Below are 21,135 nucleotides of genomic sequence, written 5' to 3' on the forward strand. Positions count from 1 at the left end.
TTTTTCAAGTTCCTGGGTGCTGGCAAGTCTCTAATCACACTGAGATGTGACGGCGAGGGGAGGATACCCCGTACATTAATCGTATGTCCTAAATACTGAAACTCAGTTTGAAAAAAATTTCCCTTTTCTCTGTAACACTTGAGTCCTGCCTGCAAAAGTACAGTAAATAAGGCACGCAAATTCTGCAAATGTTCGTCAGGGGTGCGACCTGATATGGCAATATCGTCCAGATAATTGGAACAACCAGGGACAGCGGCACACAACTGCTGCATTAAGACTGAAAAATAGCAGGAGCCAAAGCACAACCGAACGGAAGGCGGCGACACTTGAACAATCCGAGGTGGGTGTTGATCACAATATAGCGCTGTGACTGTTCGTCGAGCGGAATCTCAAAGTATGCGTCCAGCAAGTCAATCATGGAAAAGAATTTTCTCGTACCAAGCTTATCAAAAATGTCTTCAGGACATGATAAGGGAAACGTAGCGACCACTGTCCAGGGATTTACTGTAGACTTAAAGTCAGCACAAATATGGAGATGACCGTTTGGTTTTTTCACACACACTATAGGCGAAGCCCAGTGTGAAGCAGAAACAGGTTCAATGACACCACTGTTTTTCAAATGCTTAAGTTTAGCAGCTACGGTGTCGTGCAGTGCGTGCGATACCAGGCGTGCGCGCTGGAAAATAGGCATGGCATTACCTTTAACTACAACATGCGCTGCTAAGTCTGTGGCACAACCAAGGCCATCAGAAAAGAGTTCAGCAAAATCATCGCATCGTGCGGCAACACAGTCTGCATGGTCACTAGCGTTGATGTAAAATATACTGACCTGAATTGCGAGGCCAAAAAGTTCAAATGTGTCAATGCCAAAAATGTTCGTAGCATCACTAGAGCGGAGCACATGGAAAGATACTGTACGTGTCGTTGCACCATACATGGCTTGCAAACTACACACGCAGAGCACTGATTTTTCCTGTCCAGTAAATGCAGTCAGCGTGGAATGTGAACAACGAAGTGGGAGCGAACCAAGCCAGTCATACGTTGATCTGTTCAGTAAAGAAACTGATGTACCAGTGTCCAGCTGCATGCGAACAGATCGTCCACAAATGTTCACAGTCACAAAAAGTTTCCTCGCACCACGCTAAATGAGTGAGGAAGTGTCTAGCAAAACTTGTTTATTCACACGACGAGCTGTAGAAGCACGTGAAGCAGAAGGCTGTGAATAAATGACGTTAACGTCCATAGGCTGATGTGAATCATGATCACGGTGGTTTCCGTTGCGGCGACGCCCACGCGAGTCATGCGAAGGGGAGACTGGTTGTGAATAAGAGTTTCTCTTACTACACGCAGCTTGCATATGTCCTTTCTTATTACAAAAATAACACTGTGCTTCACGGGATGGGCAACTGTCCCGTGAGTGGGCACGAAAACAGTTCGGACATGATTTCAGTTTCTTAGTGGGCGCCAGGCTTGAAACTTGTTTACTTGTGCACGAGCGGCGCAGCGTGGATCGCTGTCCAGGTCCACTGAGCTGTCACGCCTCCGTCATTCGCTCTTCGGCCCGTCCCCAATGTTGTCGTGTGCCACTGCGCTGGAAACACTGTTTTTCAGATTGTTTGGAATGGCCTCAACTTTATCTGCTAGAACGCTGAAAGGCATCTCAGTGTTTACCACCAAAACTGTGCGAATGTAAAGAGGTAGCCTCTAAAGCGATAGTATGCGAATAGAATTCTCAGACAGCAAATCGTTTCCTTCCAGTGTCATAAGGCCCTTCAAAACTGCTTGGGGGACTTATCCCCTAATTTTCATCACCTATAATAATTTTTGAGCCCGAAACTCTGGCATCAATGCCAATAGTCGAATTATACAATCTTTTAATGCTACTCTTCTTCAGCATGCACAGTTTGAGTTCCGTTGAAGTGAGCAACTATGCAATTAAATCTGACCACGCTATCCCTGATGCCGTGCTGTTCAAAAATGCTTTCGGCTTGCATAAACCTCAATTCTGGTCTTGTCGGCCAGAATGGTGGCAATTTTACGTGGCTGATTCCCGCCTTCTTTGCTGTGTGAGGTACTCTGATTGACAGAGGTACTCTGATTCATCATTTGTCGGATTTCCTTCGGTTTGCTGCATGTTTTGTGTGCTCGACGGCGGATGCTCATGTTTGTAGCCGTTGCTTGCAGCGGAGGTTGACGTCTTTGATCCTGCACTGCGGAACGTTCCGAATTAACGTCGAACTCACTTCACGGGGTTAGCACCATAGGATTTTGTTTGTTTGGTTAGCTATGACTCTATACTGAATGTTTCGAGACTGGTTAGCACATCTCACGTTTATTGCACTTTCAGTTATGTTTAACAACACGTGAGAAAAACGGAGTACTGTCCTTAGCAAAAACAACACAAAGAACTAGGAAAGATATCACACAGCGAATCAGATTTCACTGTTCACACTCGATTCGTCAACTGAAGAGGTCGCTACAATGCCGACATTAACACTGTTGTACAGGTATTTTCACTCTACCAAATACAAAGATGAATGGGAGAAGAAATCAAATGAAGCGTAATTAGTCTGTAACAAGCCACCGAAGACCGCGGGTCTCTCATATCAAAATACTCATAATTCTCCGCTCTAGAACTGGGTGCTGTGTTGTCCTCACGTTTTGCATCGTCGTAACTGATATGAAAATCGTCTCCAATACGCTATCGAATTGCTTTTCCGTTACTGAGAGGGCTCAATGGGCACGACTCTAAAGCCAATGAATTGAAATTTAAAAAATACTCACAAAATATCCCTCAACAAGCTCCAATTTTGTTGATGGATTCCCGGTTCACCCAGTACACGCGGGGTATGCGGTGGCACAAATAGTATTTTGGAACATTCTATCAGTTGCCTATATTGGAAAGGATATAACAAACCCAGACTTTATTAGTCCTTATACTGTCAGTTATATATATATATATATATATATATATATATATATATATATATAGTTTAGAAAAAATGTTTCTCATATGGTTAAGATCATTTGTAACATTTAACACCACTTTCTGCTTTTAGAGGCATAATTTGAGATCAGGTTTTTTTTCTGTATAGGTGCTGGTGGTTTTTGTTTCGTGCCAGCTAGGACAATTTCCGTCTTATACATCACAGTATTAGCCCCTGCAGATGATCTTAACAAATAAAGTGACACATTCTGAAATACAGTAACGTCTTTGCCATTTATATCAACACCACAAACCAACTGAAAGTTAACAGCAATTTGCAACACGAGGAAGAACGTGCTAAATTTAGATTCATTCTATAAACTAATTACCTATGTTACCTCAAATTGTTTAATGTATTATACCACAAAACGATCTATAACCTCACTCAGGAGTTTATAGGAACGATAGATTAATCATAGGTATAGAGGATAAATTTTTATTATTACGGAACGTATTATTTTTAGCTCGTCGTTTATGAGTCATGTGCAAGAGGCCTCCATAAGTTTCTGACAACAAATGACAACAATTTTAGGTCAGTTTCGTATTATTCGAGGTATCTTTCGATAAATTTACAACAGATATTTAAACACAGTGTCCTGAACCACTTCGAAACAGTAGCTGCCCAACAGTATCGAGAGCAGCGGGGTTCTGTGTCATATCGTAATTTGCGTCATTCAATCTGACAGTCAGTTCGATTCTGATTGCAATCTGACTAATGTACACCACGCTCTTGACATACCCGCAGAGATAGCATCAAGGCTCGTTCAATCAGATGCACGTGCTAGCCACATAAAGGTTCTACTGATCTGTCCAATGTCCCCCAGAGCTGACAGCTGAGATCGCGCATCAGAATTGAAACTGTCTCTGGAACCGTTATGCTAGAATCGGAAGCTATTGCAGTTAGTAGTTTTTGTTGAGTTCATCTGTGCTTTAACTTTTCCAGTAGTTAAAATAGCATACACGACCGAAGTAGACTTCATCATTGAATAATACGTGTGTTCGTGTGTATAAAACAGAATCATTAGCTTTTTTAATGAAGGTAGGAGTACGTTATACACCTGTACCACTTTCACAAAGTATAGGCTCCAGCACCTCTCGATTTCGCACCTCCTATCGAAATGATGCAGTAGTTTCTTCTTTAAAAAGTTAATGATGCTACCTCCCGTGCACAGATGTTATTGATTTGCACATGAATCCTGCTTTGCTCTTATAAGTTATTTTAACTATCGGAAAGTTAAAGCATATGGGTTCAAAAGTGTGTAATGTTCTTACGTAACCTATTCCCATAGCAACAATACTGATTAGAGCTTCATTATTATAGCAACATATGGAGGTTTTCTGACAATACATAGTTCTCGTATTACAATTATACAGTTCAGGGTGACGATTCTCTTTTTCTGGAAGACATAGTCAAGTACAGTGAAGGTATATTTGTTCTAGGACACCGATTTTCACAGAAACAACTAGCGTCTCTTCTATTGCCCACCTCCCCACCATAGAACATAATTCATTTACATCTACATGATTACTCTGCAATTCACATTTAAGTGCTTGGTAGAGGGTTCATCGAACCACAATCATACTATCTCTCTACCATTCCACTCTCGAACAGCGCGTGGGAAAAACGAACACCTAAACCTTTCTGTTCGAGCTCTGATTTCTCTTATTTTATTTTGATGATCATTCCTACCCATGTAGGTTGGGCTCAACAAAATATTTTCGCATTCGGAAGAGAAATTTGGTGACTGAAATGTCGCAAATAGATCTCGCCGCGACGAAAAACGTCTTTGCTTTAATGACTTTCATCCCAACTCGCGTATCATATCTGCCACACTCTCTCCCCTATTACGTGATAATACAAAACGAGCTGCCCTTTTTTGCACCCTTTCGATGTCCTCCGTCTATCCCACCTGGTAAGGATCCCACACCGCGCAGCAATATTCTAACAGAGGACGAACGAGTGTAGTGTAAGCTGTCTCTTTAGTGGACTTGTTGCATCTTCTAAGTGTCCTGCCAATGAAACGCAACCTTTGGCTCGCCTTCCCCACAATATTATCTATGTGGTCTTTTCAACTGAAGTTGTTCGTAATTTTAACACCCAGGTACTTAGTTGGATTGACAGCCTTGAGAATTGTACTATTTATCGATTAATCTAATTCCAACGGATTTCTTTTGGAACTCGTGTGGATCACCTCGCACTTTTCGTTATTTAGCGTCAACTGCCACACGCCACACCATACAGCAATCTTCTCTAAATCGCTTTGCAACTGATACTGGTCTTCGGATGACCTTACTACACGGTAAATTATAGCATCATCTGCGAACAACCTAAGAGAACTGCTCAGACTGTCACCCAGGTCATTTATATAGATCAGGAACAGCAGAGGTCCCAGGACGCTTCCCTGGTGAACAGCTGATATCACTTCAGTTTTACTCGATGATTTGCCGTCTATTACTACGAACTGCGACCTTCCTGACAGGAAATCACGAATCCAGTCGCACAACAGACGATACCCCATAGGCCCGCAGCTTGATTAGAAGTCGCTTGTGAGGAACGGTGTCAAAAGCTTTCCGGAAATCTAGAAATAAGGAATCAACTTGAGATCCCCTGTCGATAGCGGCCATTGCTTTGTGCGAATAAAGAGCTAGCTGCGTTGCACAAGAACGATGTTTTCTGAAACCACGCTGATTACATATCAATAAATCGTTCCCTTCGAGGTATAATGTTTGAATACAGTATATGCTCCAAAACCCTACTGCAAACCGACGTCAATGATATAGGTCTGTAGTTCGATGGATTACTCTTACTACCCTTCTTAAACACTGGTGCGTCCTGCGCAATTTTCCAATCTGTAGGTACAGATCTATCGGTGAGCGAGCGGTTGTATATGATTGCTAAGTAGGGAGCTATTGTATCAGCGTAATCTGAAAGGAACCTAATTGGTATACAATCTGGACCTGAAGACTTGCCCGTATCAAGCGATTTGAGTTGCTTCGCAACCCCTAAGGTATCTACTTCTAAGAAACTCATGCTAGCAGCTGTTCGTGTTTCAAATTCTGGAACATTCCATTCGTCTTCCCTGGTAAAGGAATTTCGGAAAACTGCGTTCAATAACTCCGCTTTAGCGGCACAGTCGTCGGTAACAGTACCATCGGCACTGCGCGGCGAAGGTATTGACTGCGTCTTGCCGCTTGTGTACTTTACATACGACCACAATTTCTTCGGATTTTCTACCAAATTTCGAGACAATGTTTCGATGTGGAACCCATTAAAGGCATATCGCATTGAAGTCCGTGCCAAATTTCGCGCGACTGTAAATTTTAGCCAATTATTGCAGTGAGTTCAAAAATAGCAGTCCACACGGAACCCAGAACCTCTCATGTACCCAGTAACAGTAACAACACACAAGACACACTGAAAGCTTTAGAGCAGAAAAACAGCTAATTAAGTACTGACAATAGTGTGTTGCCATTCAAGATCAGTTCTCTTTAATAATGAAATGGCTCATAAATGACAGGTTAAAATGTCTGTGTTCTTTACTATGAACCAGCGAGATGTGGCGTAGTCTTTCTGAAAGTTTATCGTTGAAGTTTCGAAACACCTTCGTATACGAAAAGTACAGGAATCCGTAACTACAGAGCGAATATGAAGCAAAGTTATTGAGACGTGTACGATGAAAGTAAAAGTACATAGATAACTGTGATTTCGATAAAGGGCAATTTTCATAGATAGCAATGTTTCCTAATTGAAGCTTCCATTTGACAGGAAATCGTTAATCAATACTTATTCTTCTGGCGTGTAGTTTCGTGCCTTATACATGGTCAATGTTCCTGGTAAGTTTCTCCAATTTAACTCTATCCTGTGTGTTACCGTCCTTCAATTATTTCTCGCTTCTGACCTCTCTAACACAGTCAGTTCACTTTTTCTTTGGTCTTTCTCTGTCCCTGGAACCTTCTCCAACCTCTACATCAGTCTTTTTCGACTATGCGTCTCTTCTCAGGGCATGTTCATACCGCTGGGCCCCTTTACTCTGAAGCTCCTTGGAACCTCAATAACTTTTAAGCCACTTTGCAGTCTGTGTGTTTTACAGTGCACTGTGCAATGTCCTTCAGACATACACGCAAGTCTGAAGGACATTGCATAGTACACTGTGAAACAGACGAACTGCAGAATAGTATTACATGCCTAAACACGCCATGACAATAATAAATAATTGAAATTTATTCCTGGAGTTCAGCGTAACTGTAATAGGTATAGATGTGCTACTTAATTTGACATATGAAAATCTCTGCCAGACCAGGATTCGAAACCGTATTTCCCACTTATCGCGAGCGATTGCCTCATCACTTAGGCTATCCGAGAACGCTACCCGGACCGATTCAAACTTCCACATGTCACACGCCTACACATTCTTACAGATCATTAATTCATTTACGCAGTCGCACATCTCGTGATTCCCGTCCGGGTCAAATATATATATATATATATATATATATATATATATATATATATATATATATATATATAAAGCGAAGAAGGGCCGGTAACGAAAATGACATCGAGAGTCTATGACTTGTCATTGTCTTGGTTCGAAAATCTGTATGGCAATCACGAGATGTGCGAGTGTGGGCAAATGAATTAATAATGTATGAGAGAATAAATAGATAGGTATGTGACTTATTGAAATTTGTGTCAGTCCAGGTAACGTGCTCGGATAGTCTAAATGGTAAGGCGATTGCTCGCAATAAGTAGGAAATCCGTGTTAGGTTCCCGGTCAGCCGCAAATTTTCATATGTTACTAATAAACTGTGTAGCTGAAGTCTACTCGTATTCCCAACTGCGAATACATTTCTTCTTTTAAACTTCCAAGGATTTTTTCAATTCAGTTTACTGTTAATTCTGCTGACGTCGCACATCCATCTCAAGATCTTCGTCTCTTCTGCAAACAGCCTCCTGTACTGTTTTCTAGCAGTTGGCAATGTCTACACTCCGTGCAGCAAATCAGATATCACGAGTTTCTTATACAGTCTTCCTTTGGTTTTGACCTTCAGATTTCTGTAAACAATTTTAAAAATTCCTTTCCATTTCCTGTATCCAGTTTACACCCTGGGATCTATCTTAGGACCCAGGTTTCCTTTGCTTGCCACAGTTCACCTGAGGTACTTAAAGAAATCTATTCTCTTTGAAATCTCCCCGTTGATTAAGACTGGTCTACATTTCTCGCTCCCCACACACACCGACATTCGTTTTCACTTTACCCTCTGTTCTCCAATTCCCGTCTCCAGTCCTCCACATTATCTGGTTGCTAATGCTGCACCAAATGATATCATTTGCAAGCATCATGTTTCACAGGGCTTAGTATCTAATGCTCTATAGCAGAATATACATAATTAAATCAACTATGTGAGGACTGGTGGAAGATTCCTGATGCAAATCAGCTCTAACTGGTACCCATTCTGTCAAGTCTACATTGCTTTTTACCCTCGTTCTTGCTTTGTCATACGTGTCTTGTTTGAGGCGTACATACTTTCCAGGCACTACCTTCTTTATCATACCTCTCTAAATTTCCTGCGCTGACGCTGTCTAATGCTTAGTCTTGATAGATTAAGACCTCTGGTATTTCCTGGTTTCTTTCTCGATGTTTTTCCGTAAAACTTGCCGATTGCGAAGATCTTTGGTTCACCGAAGCTGATCTCCCTAAAACATTAAAACTGTGTAGCTGACCATGACTCCAACCCGGTCAGTTATTCCACTGTGATAACGCTTTACCTGCTCAGTCTTATGTATATGCCTTACTGCCCACCTCAAAATACCAGTCTTCTATAGTTGAACGTCGTCCCTGAAAGCCAAGCCTTGGTGCGGCAAGCAACTTTATTCTATCAGGACTGTAAATGTCTCATGTTACGAATCTGAACCTTTTCTAGCAGCAAGCAGGTCTAAAGTTTGGTTCTTTCTCCTTTTCAGATTGCAGAGAGCATGGTGTTGGTGATCAGCAACCTCATGAATGTGAACGAAAGCGTCCTTCAAACGGCAGACGCTAATGGGACAGTGTCACAGAGTATAGTGAAGCTCGTAGATAAGTACACCAGTTACGCACTTCTTGGTCAGCACGACAGGATTGCTATTACAACCGACAACATGATAGTCAATGTACTCGACGTGGGATTACAAACGACGAGCCAAATTCACAATGTCTCATTCGTCTTCACATCGTCAGCTGCCACCAGCCCAACATTATACAGTGACGCCAACGCCACCAGTTCTGTAAGTGTATAAATATGTTACATATTCTTCATGTCATATCAGCAGATTCTAATTGTCAACCACGATGGCTGCTTTGCTTCTAACACACTAATGGGAGAAGAATGGTTTGTTTTCTCCTTATTTACCTCAACTATAATTAAGAAAATTACACGCTGACGAATCATATTGGAAAATTTTCGCTGGCTTTGCGTTAGTATTGGGACAACTTGTGATCATTTCACTCTGCATTGTTGCACATGTATCCAAGATAGCGGCGATGACGACATCCAAGATGGCTTCGTGTAGATTTGGCAACAGCGATTGACGTCATCTAATATGGCGGCCATGACGTCATTCAAGATGGTGGGAAGTTTGAATTTTGGCAGGAATGTGCCATGCCCCCTACCCCAGAAAATCGGCGCGAAGTTCAAATTCAAACAGGATAATGAACCACATCTCGGTTATCTCTACTAAGCAAAGAAAATAGCGGGAAGAAAGGTCACTTGGGCTAAACTAAGTCACCCGACCGGCACATCATCCTACGAACTGGCACCAAATTTGAATTTTGATGGGAAGATAGGTAAGCCATGTTTGTCTTCTCTTTCTCTCACACATGTTTACAGAGGGATACGCGGCGCGTGTATGGCCAGCAAGTGCGACTGATGACGTCACAGCCCCCAGCCAGCATGTTCATACTCGTGCCACACAGTCTTCTGCAAATATCCTAACCAAACTAACTGAACACATGTTACACCCACATCGCTCATCTGATGCATCAATTACGTAAGTACTTAATTCCAATTCAATCATAATTATATTCAATAATTGAATGTAACATTTCTATATTCAATGATCAAATTGGAAGTTCCACATTTTGCCACTACGACCACAGTGTTCTTTCATGATGTAGCACCCCCCACCCCTAGAATGCTGCTCTCCTACTGGCAACTGCATTAGTCACGTGATTCAACTTCATAGAGCCAAGGACTTGGAATCAGTTTTCGAGAATGCCGCAATTATCGCCAATGCCACACCTCCCTGGACTTGGAATGAAATAGTTAAAGTCTCCACCACGATTTTCAACAGACCGCCACGTCCCCCTACCAGCCCGTGTTGTCCGGCTAACGTGCACTACGTGCACTAAGGTGCATAGTGCATTACGTAATACTAGATGGTGGGGCGAGATGGCGGGAAAAAGTCTCTCTCTATTATAGACATAAATTTTTATTTTGCAATCAATCTCTCCACCACGATATATAGACTCCAACTGACCTAGTACACATTATTGCCAACAGAGGGTACTTTCATCCCTCCTGTGACCTAATCCAAGATGCTGGTCTGCAGGTGTAAAATGGCGCAAAAATGACTGAGACTGCGGTGGGCTGCAGGGGAAAGTAAGGAAGGAGTGCTCTCTATTTACTTTTGAACATTTTATTTAGGGAGTATATTTATCATACTGATGCAAAACGCTCGCCATGTTGTGCTTCGGGTCACAGTACACAGTCTGCAGACGCAAACAACTCCTAATTTTCCCAAATAATTTCAGTACAGACCTGCAGACTGCTCCTAAGTAATACAGCACAGTTACTTGTAGACACGCTCAGTACTCGTAAACTGGCCAAATAGCGCATGGCGCAGCCCACAGGCTCACTCACAAAAGAATGTAAACAACGTACGCAGACACCGCCCCCTCTCCACTAGAGCACATAGGAGGTAGCGGCAACCCTTGCAAAGTGACACGACCGTCAGCTGTCAAACTACACACAGGTGCCTTCAGGTATGGGGCGGCAACATCCCTTTTCATGGTTGACACCAGAGAAATTCCTATCGCAATACGTGGTCACTTAGACGCCGATGATGGCGCGGTCGGATGGGAGCGAAAACTTATTTACCAAGCGAGGACACTCCAAGCTGAGCCGCATACACGTGTGGTCGACGCAGCCGACGTGAATGGGCGGGAGTGCAGACGCGAGCCGCCACCGGACGCAGGTGAAAGCGGCTTCTATTTTCGAGTACACATTTACTGTTATTTACCGACGTCACACAACTCCAAGGCGCAGACCCCATACGCGAGACAACTCAAGGTGGCACTTGTCTTTACCGCTGATGATAGGATAGAGCAGCCTGCTCTCCCCCTAACGGAACATACAAGATGAGTACCCGCCCCAGCATCACTGACACCTTACTGCGAAACGTCTGCATGGCGACTCGCCATCTAAAATGTTCCCAATGTTATTCTTACATCACATTAAAAAAATGAGCCAAGTCGACCTCTCGGGAATTGTATTGTGTCCCAGAAATAGTTAACGCTATCACGGAAATTCTTACCCTAACACAACCTGTGTACGAATATAACGCCGAATGCACTCTTCCCAGCGCTCCTAACATCATACCCTTCCTGCTTTCAACACACACGGATCGTACGGCGGATAGCATAACACGTCACACATCGGTTTATTTTAAATAAGACAGTTACCACATAAGCAAAGTGGAAGAGTTTTCCCGTGTTGGCGTAGCTCTCCAAACTACAGTCCGTAGGTGATTCACGAGCTCTACATTCATACTCGTCTCTCACACTGACGGAATAGCTCATGACTCTGCTTTCCATTTCGACTGATTCCTCATATTGCACTCATGTACACGATCGCTGTTTCGGCGCTATTCACCCCAGAAGTTACTGTCCATCTACCAAAACTTTTTCCCCAACTGAATTAAGCAATATGAGTCAATAATTATGTGGTAACCAAAGCACGGATGGAATGGAAAACACAACATCCATTTACTGTAATAATAAGCATCACAGTTGATAGCACGAACAATTTTCCAGTAACTTCAACACCAGCCAGTGATGTAACAGCATCTTCCCCCAATTTCAACATCATAGTTAAACCACTCCTTCTTCACGTTGCGGGTATCAGTGCAAATGTGGATAGATGACTGTGCAGTACATCCATTCAGTGTTAATTCTTGAACACATAAATCATCAAAGTATATGAGACAGCACTCCACAATTTCTATCACCTCGAGCATAGTGTTTAATTTTCGATGTATCTCTCTGCGTATGGGAGTCACAGAGCATTCTCACTGTCTTAGGGTAAAATTAGAGAGTGAAAGACTCTCCTCACATTGTCATTGACAAACCATTAGCGAATTAACCTGGAACCGAGTAGAAGAAGACCGCTACACTCCACCTCTCGTGAATTAATGGGGCTTTACGAGTCCTCACCCATCTCGAGATGCATCCATGTCGAGGAGCTTAGCACTCCTTATCGATGTATAGTAACAGATTTGAAAGTGCCGTGATGTAATAGCAGAAACATAAGAAGAACAAGAAAGGGATGATTTTTATAGGCGATGGAGCTCGACCCATTATTACGTAGTTATCGTGGTTAGTGTGGCTTACGTTGTGTAAAATTTGTATATATTGCACTGTAAAGCTAATATGGTTTATGTTATGACATGACTAGAGAAGCTATACAAATCCTGAGAGGTTGACTTGTTTTTTTTTTTTTTTTTTTTCAAAGCCATGTGCTGTAACAACAGTTGTGTGACGTCGGTATATAACAGAAAATAGAAGCCGCTTTCACCTGCGTCCGGCGGCGGCTCGCGTCTGCACTCCCGCCCATTCACGTCAACCACACACGCGTGCGGCTCAGCTTGGAGTGTCCTCGCTATGTAAATAAGTCTTCGCTCCCATCCGATCGCATCATCATCGGCGTCTAGGTGACCACGTAATGCGACAGAAATTTCACTGGTGTCAAATATGAAAAGCGATGCTGCCGCCTCATGCCTGAAGGCACCTGTGTGTAGTTTGACAGCTGACGGTCGTGTCACTTGGCAGGGGTTGCCGCTAACTTCCTGTGTGCTCTAGTGGAGAGGGGGCAGTGTCTGTGTACGTTGTTTGTATTATTTTGCGAGCGGGCCTGTGAGCTGCGCCATGCGCTATTTGGACAGTTTACGAGTACTGAGCGTGTCTACACGTAATTGTGCAGCATTATTTAGGAGCAGTCTTCAGATCTGTACTGAAATTATTTGGGAAAATTAGGAGTTGTTTGTGTCTGCAGACTGTGTATTGTGTCCCAAACACAACATGGCGAGTGTTTTGCGTCAGTGTGATAAATGTCCTCCATCCCTAGATACCATGTTCAAAAGTAAATAGAGAGCACTCCTTCCTTACTCTCCCCTGCACCCCAGCGCAGTCTGAGTCATTTTCGCGCCATTTTACCCCTGCAGACCAGCATACTGGATTAGGTCACAGGAGGGATGAAAGTACCCTCTGTTGGCAACAATGTGTACTAGGTCAGTTGGAGTCTAGATATCGTGGTGGAGAGATTGATTGCAAAATAAAAATTTATGTCTATAATAGAGTCATTTTCCCGCCATCTCGCCCCACGATTTTGGATTATGTAATGCACTATGCACGTTAGCCGGACAACATGGGCTGGTAGGGGGATGTGGCAGTCTGTTGAGGATCGTGGTGCAGACTTTAACTATTTCATTCCAAGTCCAGGTGGGTGTGGCATTGGCGATAATTGCGGCATTCTCGAAAATTGATTGCAAGTCCTTGGTTCTATGAAGTTGAATCACGTGACTAATGCAGTAGCCAATAGGAGAGCAGCATTCTAGGGGTGAGGGGTGCTACATCATGAAAGAACACTGTGGTCGTAGTGGCAAAATGTGGAACTTCCAATTTGATCATTGAATATAGAAATGGTACATTCAGTTATTGAATATAATTATGATTGAATTGGAATTAAGTACTTACGTAATTGATGCATCAGATGAGCGATGTGGGTGCAACATGTGTTCAGTTAGTTTGGTTAGGATATTTGCAGAAGACTGTGTGGCAGGAGTATGAACGTGCTGACTGGGGGCTGTGACGTCATCAGTCGCGCGCTCGCTGGCCGCACATGTGCCACGTATCCCGCTATAAAAATGCTTTAAATGGTTCTGAGCACTATGGGACTTATCATCTGAGGTCATCAGTCCCCTAGACGTAGAACTACTTAAACCTAACTAACCTAAGGTCTTCACACATATCCATGTCTGAGGCAGGATTCGAACCTGCGGTCGTAGCGGTGGCGCGGTTCCAGACTGAAGCGCCTAGAACCGCTCGGCCGCAGCGGCCGGCCGACTATAAACGTGTGAGAGAGAGAGCAGACGATCTTGGATTACGTAATGGGATCGTGCAGTGGCTGTGTCCTAGAGCACATGGCGAACAAAATGTATGCAGCCATCTTGAATAACTGAACTTGCGTCAGGACCTGACGTCACTGTAGCATCCTCTGGCGGCGACGAAATGTACTAAGTCAGTTGGGCTCTGGACCCAGTGGCAAACACACATGCATGAAATTGCTTAAAAATAGGGACAAGTACTTTTTCCCACGAATCCTTAGGACGAGGTCGGGTTAGTACAGGTGTCCTTTCTTTCGCGCCAGCAGCGAAACCCCAAGTGACCTATCTTCCCACCAAAATTCAAACTTGGCGCCAGCTCGTAAAATTGAAGTGGTGGTCGGATGACTTAGGTTAGCCCAAGTGACCTTTCTTCCGGCCATTTTCTTTGCTTAGTAGAGATAACCGAGGTATGGTGCATTATCCTGTTGTAATTTGAACTTTTTGTCGATTTTCTGGGGAGGGGGGAGTGGCACTTTCCCGCCAAAATTCAAACTTCCCGCCATCTTGAATGATGTCATGGCCGCCATCTTCGATGACGTTATGCGCTGTTCCCAGGTCTACACGACGCCATCTTGGATGATGTCATCGCCTCGATCTTGGATATATGTGGCAACAATGCAGAGTGGAATGATATGCAGGTTGTCCTAGTACTTGCATTGGTTATGTTAGGGATACTACAGCGTGCTGAATTTTCACTTGGCAGTCACAGGAAATGTTAATGGAGAAAGCTGCTTACAGGTTTGTGAGAGAGAAAGACTTCTAAAGTTATCAAAAACCATAGCAAATTACGAGCTTTGAAAATCAAAGCTCTGTTACTTACACTACAGAGGAAAAAAAAAAATCACAATTATAATAAAGTATCAATATCTGAACTAGCTCTGTTTCTATGTACGTCAATGCATCATCCTTGGTGCTTTCTCAGTTTGGTATACAGGATGGAGCAAATAGAAGTGGCCCAAAGAACAGAGTATCGGGGTACACAGCGGAGGATAGGAAATACGCTAATAACCTGACTGTAGCAGGTGTTGAAAGTGATCACCATTCATTTCTTGGCACTTTTGTGCTCTGGTCAGCAAGTTGCTGAAGATGGATCGATGCTCGATTTGCTACGATCTCATCCGAAATGTTCTACTGCAGTTCTGGCAGATCAAGTGATCCGGGTGGCCAGCAAGGGCCGCGACCAGACTGCCGTCTGCTAACAACTCCGTCAGGCGTGAAGATTGTGTAATTGTGCTACAAGCATAAAAAAAATAGCTCTGAGCACTATGGGACTTAACTGCTGAGGTCATCAGTCCTGTAGACCTTAGAACTACTTAAACCTAACTAACCTAAGGACATCACACACATCCATGCCCGAGACAGGGTTCGAACCTGCGATTGTAGCGGTCGCGCGGTTCCAGAATGTAGCGCCTAGAACCGCTCGGCCTCCACGCTACAAGGATCGGCATCCCGTATGGGCAGCTGCTCTATTTTGTTGGAAGTCCTCCTAATTAATGCTGCCATAAATGGTTTCAAAATTTTGGCCGTGTAACGTGTTTCTGATGAAAGAAAATTGGACCAATAACGCAGCTGCAGGCGCTGCACACCAAACCCCAACCTTCTGATCATTCGATGGTGTTTCGTGGATATTATGCGGTCTCTCAGCTGCCCAGAACCTGCGATTCTGTGAATTAACATAAGAACTCAGATGATTCATCAGACATAAAGAACAGATCCATGTCCAAGCAATTCATTGTTAACTGAGTGAACAGCCACCCACAGATATGGAGGCACTGAGGAGTATCTATTGGTTTTAATGCATGACAAGATGCACGTGCAGGTCCATGTGGAGTACTCGTCCGCATGATCGACGTGATATGCCGGTCTCTTGCGACAGGCGTCTAGTTGATTTCGTAGGACTCTGAAGAATTTTCTGGTGAACTGAAGCCATATTTTCTTGTGTGCGGGCATGTTTCGGAATGTTTTTTGACTTGTTAAAACAGATCCAGTCTGACGCCATTTTCGGATTAAGCGTTGCTTTGCACTCTTCGGTGGCAATTTGACATCGTTAAACCTCTCAGAAAACAACTGAGCACACCGTTTCCACGACTTTGTTGTCACATAACTAACCACAACGGACACCTGCTTCTCACCATCGTCCCCTTTGCAGTGCTCCACTCACACTAACGCAGCCCGCAGTACGCTCTGAACCGGTGTGGATCACCTGGCGGGCGCACGCGTGATGTGCGGGTCACGGGGTTTGGCTAGATGCAGTCATTCACGTCCAATCGGATCCACTCGTCCGGGCCATTTTTATTTGCCCCAACCGGTAGATATCTTACAAGATGTTAACCGCTAAAAATTCTAAGAATATAAACGTCCTCGGTAACCAACCTTCAATCCTAGCTACTCCTCGACCAGCTGTCTGCTGGTCAACACAGACCTTACCACAAATCTCGCGAGGTCGCCAGTTTGCTCCTCGTTCGCTTGTGCATTACACTGTCAGTGGCGCAGTGTCAGAGCTCTCACAGCAGCGTCCAGTGTCAGAATCATCGAGACGACCCCTGCTTGTAAACTAACATTTCCTTTATCCGCAGAATTAACACTAGTAGCCACTTGTTGCGGGTAACTCCTTACGATCGCTTGCCTCAAAAACTGTCCTTTTCGAATCGATTTTACCATTTCCTGCTACATTAGAACACTGGTGCTCGCACACACAGGTAGCAACGTTCTTCGTAGTGCTTAAGGGTTTATGTATTTTGAGCAGAGTTGCGCTACGGTTAGTGGCGGTTGGTACACTACATAAATGACGTAACAAATGGTAGCACCACCGGAAGTATTGGTAGCATTGGTAGGGAAAGAAACATAAATGAATGTGTAAGAGAGAAACTGCTAGCCGATGACTTCTCTTCGTTTTCTTGTTTGTTTTGCATAACATTCGAACCGCACACAATTCATTGTTAGTCCATTGTGTATTTTATATCCTTACAAAGTAAAGATTACATTTTATAAGTAACAAGCATTATTTGCTCGCATAACTTCTGCACCTTTATGTAACAAAAGTGCAAGGCAGTTTTCATGCACTATATGTACTCAATAGGGCGTTCTTCATCATGATCAAAGGCAAGAGTCTCCTCTAATTATTGATAAATGTGAAGATTAAAAACGTGTTTTACATAAGTTCGGCGAAGTATTGAAGCAATATCGAGGAAATTGCGTTTCCTATCGCTATACGATAAATCTGTACTGTTTTCTTCATTCCTCTGTTTCATGTTACAAATGAACAGTTTTCGAACTAAACTTGAATTAAACATTGACAGTCTCAGTTTTGCTATAAATACCGTTTATTTTTAAGTAATAGACAGGAAGACAACTAAGCAGAGCAATAATGTTCGGTACGTTACACGGCCCTTTATATATCCTCACGCAGTTTTATAAGGCTCATCGCTTTTGCTTTTTAGGGGACTCTAGTAACACACTGATAGCATACGCATAGAAAGTGTTAGTTATGAGGTAACATTCGGTAGGTATGTAACACACCTAACGTACAGGTAATACATGTACGACCTTAAATGAGCAAAGCTGCTGGAATAGATACTGTAGTCTACGCTTATTTACAATAGTGTAAGGTAGCCTACAGTAGTTCTACAGCTCTGGTTTAGAGAGTATTCTATATCCTTGAATCTTCGTGAAAGATTAAAACTATGTTCCGAATTGGGACTCAAACCCGGAACCTTTGTCTGTAGGGTGAAATTGTTTTACCGACTGAAATATCCAGGCACGATTTGTGGCTCGTACTCACAACTTTACTTCCGCCGTTACTTGTCTCCTACTTTCCAAACTTCAGAGAGGTTCTCGTGCACGCCTTGTGGAACTAGCTTTGCCGGGTAAAGGATATTACGGAGTAATCATTTGGACACTGTCTAGGGTCCAAAGCGTTTTCACTCTGAAGAGGAGTGTGCGCTGATTTGAAGTTTCATCTGGATTCGAGTCCCAGCCCCCGTCCGGCACGTAGTTTTAATTTTCCAGGATATTTCAAATCAGCACACACTTCACTGCAGAGTGAAGTTCACCTGAGGTCAGTTCGCTTCCCGATACACGTATCATCCTGTTCTTGGGGGCTTTTGACAGGATATCCTTTGCTGCAAGCTGTACTTAAAAGGTTGATGGCAGTAAAGAATTGCTGGGGCATGGCTAGATACGAGTGACTAGAGTATGTCGTTCATATTGTACGATGGAGTATCTGGCAAGTAACAGGAAAGTAGAGCTGCCCACGGTTGATGAGCAAAGCAACAGCGAAACTCGCCTACAGTGATAGAACAGTCTAGTCACGCTAACCACGAACACTCTTCCTTGCAAATACTTCGCACTTGTTAGAGGCAGTGCTTCCGTATTTTCTCAAAGTTCTTGTATGTAGTTACTGTCCACAGGCTCCAAATTTTTGGGTCCGAAGTATGGTTCCTTACTAGGTAGTAGGAAGCTTTAACGTATAAGAAACACGATCCAATGGAAATTAAATTGCATAGGAAAGCCCTTGCACGTTATAGAACACCGTCACTACACCTTTATGAATTTCTCTTGTTTGCTTCACGTGAAAACTCATTGATGATTAGTAAGACTCAATCACATGCGTTGTCCTAGTTTTTAATTCTTTGGTTATGCTGACTTCATTTACTCGTCAAAAACTCTTACCTACCAATGAAAGCGAACAACGATAAACGGCAAGGATATAATTATGAATATACCACAACCAATCACTATTTGCAAAGTTATGAATCTTATAACATTAATTGATTATGCCTTGGTGCCTGATAATCAACATTAGTGTATCGCAATGCATCGCTAATAAATTACCAACGCATTTTCCATAACGCTCATTACCAAGGGGAGGGGTGGGTGTGCACGGAAACACACGAGCTACAAATAAGCAGCTAATAGACCTATGTGCATCACAATAACGACTAGCACAGTTTGTGTTTCTTTGATCTAAAAGCTCTTTCTAAATACTCTCTCGATCACGTTTGCTTGTCCCGCTGGTGAATACCAAGAAGTTGGTGAGCTCTATGACACAGAGCAAAATAATAAGACGCACACGTAGTGCTTGGCAAACGTGTTTTACGTAACTTGAATTCCAAATGAAAGTCCGTGTGATAGGCAGAGTCCGATATCGAATATAATAACAGGGGCTGAGAGACAACGCTTGGACTAGACAAACTGAACTGAACTGACAGACTAGATTAGGCGCTTCGGCGTCCTTTGAGTCTGAGGCGCGGGTTGAGGAGGGCGTGTCTCGGAGCCGGCCGCAGATTGGCGGTGCGATCACATGGTCGCTGTCAACTTCATAGGTGGACTGGTACGGCGTCGCATCGGCACCACGGACCACAGCTTTCCGCTGCATACAGTCACCTGTGTAACAGGGGCCAAAGTAAAGCTTAATTACAGGTGCAGTTCAGTGGGCACCCTGTGTCTCCGGTGGTGAACGGGGACAATGCGGTTTGTGTAGACTGTCAACATGTCTCGAGGGACAATTTCGAGCGTAGACCGGGCGCGCTATGTCACTTTATGGCGAGAATGCCTGTCAACACAATAAGGTGCACTCTGCATAGGTGTACACCACAACTACCGGCATTCAAACATTCAGCCGGCATCATGAAACACAAAGCATTGGACGTCTGCCTCAAAGTGGCAGCCGGACTACCAACATCACCATCTGACGACGAATACCTACTAATTATGGCTTATAAGTACCACGAAGATAATGCAACAGAACTACGCTGCAAGTGCACACACCGTCAATGCGTCCGTGACAGTATTACATGTTGTTTAGATAAAAGGAACCACCTTCTCATTAAAAACAGTTTCTTATACTGTCTAGTTCTGTCTTATGATCAAAATCACCTCTTAACACTGTGGAGTTCTTTTCCATTATCAAAGTCACCTCAGAGTAGTCTAGAGTTCTATTCTGTTATCAAAAACGTCATAGCAATATCATAGATACTTTGGCTCTGAGCACTATGCGACTTAACTTCTCAGGTCATCAGTCACATAGAACTTAGAACTAATTAAACCTAACTAACCTAAGGACAACACACACAGCCATGCCCGAGGCAGGATTCGAACCTGCGACCGTAGCAGTTGCTCGGTTCCAGACTGTAGCGCCCAGAACCGCACGGCCACTCCGGCCGGCCATAGATGCTTTGTTGGTGTGTAGTCCTCCAGTGTCCTACATTACATAACCTTAGGTTTTTTTCGTTACTTATCAGTTCTCTGAAAAAATGTTGCAGTATATTCTTCACATATCTATCAGAGATCATGGTTTAGTGGAAAATGATTGGTTCAGTATTGACTGTTGCGCTAATTTCACACCATGCTCACATTTTCACATCACTGAGGGGCTCTTGATGTAGATGATGTTAATTTTCAGAATAGCGATATGGATTGTCCTGCAAGTTCACGTACTCCAGTAAATGGAGCCACACTTCATCAGAAAAAGAGCATTTTCATCGTATCTGTGACGCAATGACTGCAATACACAGTTGCAGCCCTGACACAGAGCACTGTCTGAACCAGTCAGTCGATGCGCTACCGTTACTTTGCAAGGTTTTGGTTTTAATTGGTACACAGCTGTGTAAGCAGATGCTTAGTAACAACGAAGTCAGAAGAGGTAAATTGCCGGAGATTTTCTCGAACTTTGTTCCAATTCCGCTGCTAACTTGATTGTTCTCGGTTAAAGCCAATACGCCACCCACTA

At 43.4% G+C, this 21,135-nt stretch overlaps 1 protein-coding gene across 1 annotated transcript in view; it reads left to right on the forward strand.

Annotated features, from left to right (window-relative positions):
• Window positions 1–21,135, forward strand: part of LOC124556259 — a 462,906-nt gene that overhangs the window by 343,321 nt on the left and 98,450 nt on the right. Inside the window, exon 13 of the mRNA XM_047130246.1 lies at window positions 8,952–9,251. Coding sequence (XP_046986202.1) covers window positions 8,952–9,251 — 300 coding nt within the window. The remainder of the gene's footprint in view (window positions 1–8,951; window positions 9,252–21,135) is intronic.

This window comes from Schistocerca americana, chromosome X (genome assembly GCF_021461395.2).
Source record: "Schistocerca americana isolate TAMUIC-IGC-003095 chromosome X, iqSchAmer2.1, whole genome shotgun sequence".
In the NCBI taxonomy this organism is placed as follows: domain Eukaryota; kingdom Metazoa; phylum Arthropoda; class Insecta; order Orthoptera; family Acrididae; genus Schistocerca; species Schistocerca americana.